Source organism: Rhinoderma darwinii, chromosome 2, assembly GCF_050947455.1.
Source record: "Rhinoderma darwinii isolate aRhiDar2 chromosome 2, aRhiDar2.hap1, whole genome shotgun sequence".
Taxonomy (NCBI): Eukaryota; Metazoa; Chordata; class Amphibia; order Anura; family Rhinodermatidae; genus Rhinoderma; species Rhinoderma darwinii.
In genome coordinates, this window is record NC_134688.1 from 260,342,075 (window position 1) to 260,348,347 (window position 6,273).

Below are 6,273 nucleotides of genomic sequence, written 5' to 3' on the forward strand. Positions count from 1 at the left end.
AATGTGCCTATGGAATGATATCACTCTTGACGCAATGCCAAAATGCCAGTGTATACATAGGCCCGACGGGGATTGGACGAGAGTTTTAACATAATAATATTTTTTTATTGCTTTATTTCCTAGGTTTGAGACATTTTGTATTTAGTGACTTTAGGGATGTTGATTATAAACAGTAATTGTTATTACTGTTGTGCGTATGTGATTTTAGTTTTACTCAGTTTTTTTTTTTTTACATGTATGACTGTTTTGTCTTTTTTAATAGAACAAAATATGCAATTCAAGCAACATTTTTTACTTTATTAATAGACAAAAGATATTTTAGTTTCTTGTTTAAAAAAAGTCATTGCTCGTAGGGTCTTTTTTTAAGACCTCTTACTTTTCCTGACCAGTGATGCTGAACCAATGGTGATTGTCTGTAAGAAAGAAAAATAGTTTTATTTAATTAAATAAAACAATGAGCTTTATGTGCTGGGTAAGATAGTCCTATGATATATCAGAAACGTACCTCCACCATCTCATCTCCTTTGACTTCCTGAATGTGAGAAAATTTGTCACTTTTGCAGATAAGTTTTCCACCTTCTAGATTAACCGTAACCTAAATAGCAAAATAAAATGTCCTTCTTTAGTTAAAGCAACTCCTTTACACAGATAAGGTAAGGTAAGATCACTTGATTTAGGGTCCTTTTACACGGCCGTGAAAATTAATACCGATCAATAGGACGGCTCATTGATCGGCGCACATTTGCTCCTTTCACAAGGAGCAATGATTGTATATGTATGGGGACGAGCTATCGGTACTACAATTGTTCGTCCCCATACATTTCCACTATGTTGGCAGCACATCTCTCTTTTTACAAAGGGAGATGTGCTGCCAACTAGTGACCATTTTATTGGCCGCGTTAATGAGCAGATCAGCCGATGAATGAGCATTTATATGAACACTCGTTTGCACGATCATAAGCCTGTATAAAAGGGCCTTAACTTTATAGGAATAGGGCAAAACCAGTGTTCCATAAGCTATGATGTTTTTAGAATTTCTAATGATACATGTATGTTTGTCCTAAAAATAGATTGACTATATTATTACATTACCAGATTACACATTACTGACTAGGCTTCTTGCCGAATCTGACCACTCAGACACCATTATTAAATTTTTAATATCATATAGTTCCACAGGTTGAAAATTAAATGCATATTCAAATCCAACCTTTCTTGATGTTTGTTCCAGAGGATGGCAAAACAAAACCCCTGAAAAATGTAAGCCATTTTTCATTCACGTTTAGAAAAAAATCATTCCTGACCCCAAAGGCAATTTAAGAAATGCTTTTAGGGGAAAATGTCTCCGTAATACAGCAACCAATAGAGCATGCCATAATTTCCTGTTGAATGTGTGCAGAATCTGACAGAAAAAACTCCATGTGCCTCCATATTTACATTTAGAGGCATATGGAGCTACAGTATGTCCCTATTGAAGTCTTTATATGTCCTATTACAACTCCATACAACTGGTTGTGCAGAGCTGTAATATGGCCATGACCATAAGGCACCATGCACACGACCGTATTTTTCATCAGTAATTACGGACAGTAATTACGGACCCATTCATTTCTATTGGCCCCGGACACCTTTCAGTATTTTTACAGATGGGTGTCTGTGCAGAAAAAACGATAGAACCTGTCTTATTCATGTCCGTAATTACGGTAAGGACTCTCCCATAGAAGTCTATGGGAGATTCCGTAAATACGGATGGCTACGATACCCTAAGGGAACAAAATAGTCAAGCCTCCCTCCCCCATAGAAAAACTAGTAAATTTCTCCCCTTCATAACATTTAGAGCAAAGCCGTCTTACCCCAAACAAATGAACTATAAAGGGTCTCCCCACACGTCACACATCACAGTTTGTGCAGAGATTATCGAGCAATTGCTTTATAACCATGTCATTGGCCACAGTTTGTGAAAATCGCTGGGAAAAAATTAGGATATGACGGTAACCTATGAATAGATGCTAAATAAGCACACATTGCATTCACAGCCAAGTCCCCCCATCCCCACAAAAATAATATATAAAGAAGTCCCTCTCCCACTCACACATTTACAGTAAAGTTCCCCGACCCCCACAAAAACTATTTATACAGAATCCCCTTCCCCCACACATAACACTTACAGTAATGTCCTCCCTCCCCCTCAAAAATGATTTATACAGAATCTTCTCCCACCACACATAACACTTACAGCTCCACCTACCTGCACAGCACATAATCCACAGCTGTACTTACAAGTAGCTCCGTAGAGGAATCTTCATGTTGTCAGTGGCCTCATACAAGTTTCAGGCAGGAGGGGAGGAGAGCTGTGAGAAGAATGTGTAAGACTGCTTCTCTACAACTCTTTCTTCCTCCATCCTCCCAGTCTGCTGGGTAATTAGATGGGGCCGAAAACTTCAACAAAAGCCATGGTATTCTCCGGCAGATGCAGAGTGTGTGTGACCACCGCCGGCTGCATTATATGACATCACATCTGATGTATAACTCAGCTGCCTAGGACACACATACTCTGCCTCTGCAGTAGAACACCGTGGATTACATTACACTGCTCCCACTCCTGACTCTAACACTCCCCTTCACTTGCCCCGCATTTTTACAGTTTTACAGCAATGGCTTAACTTGGCGCTAAACGTCCACTGGGGGACTGGCTCAGGCCTCCTAGCCCCCCGGCCCTGCCAAGCCCTGCATGATAAGTTATGAAATGTTTGTTCACAAAATAATAAAGGCATATGAACACTCTTCCCGATCATTGCCCTGTGTAAACAGGGCAACGATCAGCCGATGAACGATCAAACGCTCATTCATCAGTTAGTCGTATCGTTTATGCAGCAGAAAATATCATCCTTGTAAACAGAGAGATGTGCTGCCGACATGATAGTAATGCATGGGGACGAGCGAAAAAAGTTTGGGAGGATTCCTCCAGCTCACCTTATCGCATCAATGGACTTGCGCACGGGTCCTCGTGTCGGCACACGTATGGAGTAGAAGAAAGATAAAGAAAATGGATCAGCGCTGGATCCATTTTCTTTATCGTTCTTCATGGGGACGAGCAATCGTAGTAACGATCCCTCGTCCCCATATATTACTGATCATTGCTCCTTGTGAAAGGAGCAAATGAGCGCTGATCAATCTTCTGCCTCGCTGATCGGCTCATTGTTACGGCCAAAATTGCCCAGTGTAAAAGGACCCTAAGAGTTCCAGGACAATGACTTGATTCATTACCTTAATCTTCTTTCCACCAATGGCAGTGATTTCTGACTCTTCTCCAACAGTAAAGGTATTGCTATGAGTTTGCTTTGGGGTCTTTGAGGTAACAACAAAGTCATTTCCATTTTGCTGAATTTCAATTACAGGGTTGATATCCTTTGCTACTTTGACTACATCCTCTGGTAAACCTGTAATACAGAATATTGGGAGATATTATGACCAAAATTAAAATACAAATTGCTGGGAACATTTTGCAGTTGATATGCCTAAGCACACCAAATTGGTTACTGTAAAAACTATGGTCTAGTTTATATGGGACTGGAATACATCCTATTATCTCAGTTTTATTGTATCTAAAATGGCAGCTACCACAGTTGGTAAAGCATGCTGAAACACTAGATATGAACAAACATTGCAGTGTATACAAAAAGTCAGTACAAAAAAACCCCCAAAAAACATTTTACAAGATTACTTTAACACACGTGTGCATTTCAGTGCAAGCTTACCTACAGCCCTCAGGAAATTCTCATAGTTCTCCTGAGCATAGACATTCCAAGTTCCGCTGAAGGCCATGGTAACTCTCGAGGTTTGGTTGGAGTCAGGCAAAGGGAAGTTAGAGGAGTGATAAGTGATACTGCTTATGCTAAGGCAGCTTATATCTGGCCAGACACCTCAATAGATGCATTGGATGTCATAATAATTAACCAAACAACCATCAATCATTAATGGCTTGTTTGATGACCATAGAAATGACCTATAGTTCAGTGTCATTATGTCTGTGATAACGAATATTAAGTAACATAACCATTTCATTCTAATATCCTAAAGTAGCGTCTTTTAAAATTATTTTATTTCTATTAATTTTTAAAGTAAAGATTTTTTTTAGAGGCTTTTAAATATTATATCAGAGTAGTACTTTATGAGTATAGTACTAAGTTAGACTAGGGCCCCACAATGACTTATGGTCCCCTGCAACTCACTCATTACCTCGATATTTCCCTATAGGCAAAGAAGTTGTACAACTGTCGCAAGAATTCTGGCATGGTATCAACAGAATATAGGCTTCATTCATGGAAGTTCAATCAACAAAATCCAAAATGCATTGACTGTTGACCACCCGGTGGGAAGTCCAGAGCCTGGAGAACTACATTAGAAATAGCATCGTTCTCTAACACCAGCTAGCAGATTTAAAAACCTAAGCTTTATGAGAAAGTTGAAATCAGCAGTAGCGGATCATCATTAGGGCAGCATGACCGTCTGAACCGCACATGACCGCACGGGCCCCCTCATCCCCGGTGGCGTCGCTAGCACCGGAGGGAGCCCCGGTGCTAGCGGCAGCCACATTCATTTGTATCAGAGTCTTCAGGACTCAGATAAAAATGAATATTATAGGCTGCAGGCCACATTAGTCCTGCAGCCTATAAGGCGCTGGGAAGACTCCCTGCGTAGGCCGGCGTGATCAGGTACTGCATCACGCCGGTCTGCGCATGCGCCTAGTCTGGAGGATTCACATGTGTCCAGCTGGAGCGACCGCCACGGGTCAAGGTAAGTAAAACGTATATATTTTTTTTAGGTGGGGGTAGCGCTGTGTATATATTCAAGGAGGGGGGGAGTGCTCCGTTACACTATATACAAGGGGGAGCACTAAGTGGCCCTATATGCAAGGGGTTAAGCACTGTGTGGCCCTATTTACAAAGGGGGGAGCGCTGTGTGACGCTATATACAAGGGGGGAGCGCTGTGTGACACTATGTACAAAGGGGGAGGGCTGTGTAGCACTATATACAAGGGGGGGGGCTGTGTGGCACTATCCACAGCGGTACTATCCACAGCGCTCTTTACAGGGAGGCTGCGCTATTTACAAGAGGGGGAGGGCTGTATGGCGCTATCTATAGGGGGCTGTGTGTAACGCTCTCTACGGGGGGGTTGTGTGTGGTGCTAGCTATAGGAGGCTGTGTGATATATACAGGGGGTTGTGTGTGGCACTATGTACTGGGGGCTGTGTGTATGTGGTGTTTTACAGTGTATGGAATTATATTCAGGCGCGCAGTGTTTGGTGCTATTATATTTAGGGGCACAGTATGTGGCACCATGATAATTGGATTTTTCGTTTATAGCTGTGGAAATGTTGGAAAAGTGAGGAGCCGAAGACATCTGAGTGGCAGATTCTGAAGAAATGGGTCATGGCCGGGAGAAGTCGTCATGAGCTCTGGATCGGATGGAGAAGAAAAGAGGAAAAAAACTACTAGACTCTGAGACGTCGTCACCTGTGAGTCACTAGATTTATAGAGAATCTGCCACCTCTCCTGACATATTTATTATAGGGGAATCGTAACACCCATTTGTTAATGTTTGCCCAAAAAGGTAGTGTTAACAATAGTTACGGCGCGGCATGGCGGCGGTGCAGAAGGGGGGCCCAAGTTTGGGTAACAGCCCAGGGCCTATGGTCTACTTAATCCGCCACTGGAAATGAGAGGTGACTAACAGCTCCCTGAGGTTCGTGCACCGGCTGCTGGTGGAAGAGAAGTTAAATTTGGAGCTCTCTAATAAAAAATCTTAAAGAACAAATTGAAATTACCCAGAAATTTGCACATGAAGAGGATTTTGCACTTAAAGAGAAGCGAGACAAAAACCTCAGGGGGGAATTGACCCGAACAATTTTCCACAGAGACAACATTTTCAGACTCTGATAGAGACCTAAGCTATTTTTTAGATGAAGCAACAGCTATCCCTTCTGGAATTGCAATCCAAGTCGGACATAGAGTGTCATATAATCAAATTATCCTCCAGAACCCTGTGGAAATGGCAGTTTTCAGGAGCTCGTCTTTGTACCCACCACCGGATTTCATTTATTTAATTAGCCTAAATATAGACAATAATTTGCACATAAATTAGACTGGCATAAATAATTCCAGCATAGGGAAAAATGAGAATGACTGTAGCGGAGGATACCCCGATATAAGATTATTGCATGATTTGATGAAAATTGGTGAGAATATACTGGGGGATGGTCCTTTTACTAC

General features: G+C 41.8%; 1 protein-coding gene across 1 annotated transcript; it reads right to left on the reverse strand.

The window, feature by feature from the left end:
* Nucleotides 1-276: 276 nt before the first annotated feature.
* Nucleotides 277-3,915, reverse strand: LOC142741114 (fatty acid-binding protein, liver). The gene is made up of 4 exons (XM_075850509.1): nt 3,759-3,915; nt 3,268-3,440; nt 506-595; nt 277-413 (listed from the first exon to the last, which is right to left on the reverse strand). The coding sequence occupies exons 1-4, from the start codon at nt 3,823-3,825 to the stop codon at nt 363-365; spliced, it is 381 nt and encodes a 126-aa protein (XP_075706624.1). The 5' UTR covers nt 3,826-3,915; the 3' UTR covers nt 277-362.
* Nucleotides 3,916-6,273: the final 2,358 nt, after the last annotated feature.

What these genes read in the sequence shown, in the direction of transcription:
- LOC142741114 (XM_075850509.1), bottom strand. Translation starts at nt 3,825, where the DNA reads ATGGCCTTCAGCGGAACTTGGAATGTCTATGCTCAGGAGAACTATGAG. An exon ending in TTGGTGGAAAGAAGATTAAG is followed by an intron (nt 596 to 3,267) that starts GTAATGAATCAA and finishes TTTGCTATTTAG; the next exon opens with GTTACGGTTAATCTAGAAGG. An exon ending in AAGGAGATGAGATGGTGGAG is followed by an intron (nt 414 to 505) that starts GTACGTTTCTGA and finishes TCTTTCTTACAG; the next exon opens with ACAATCACCATTGGTTCAGC.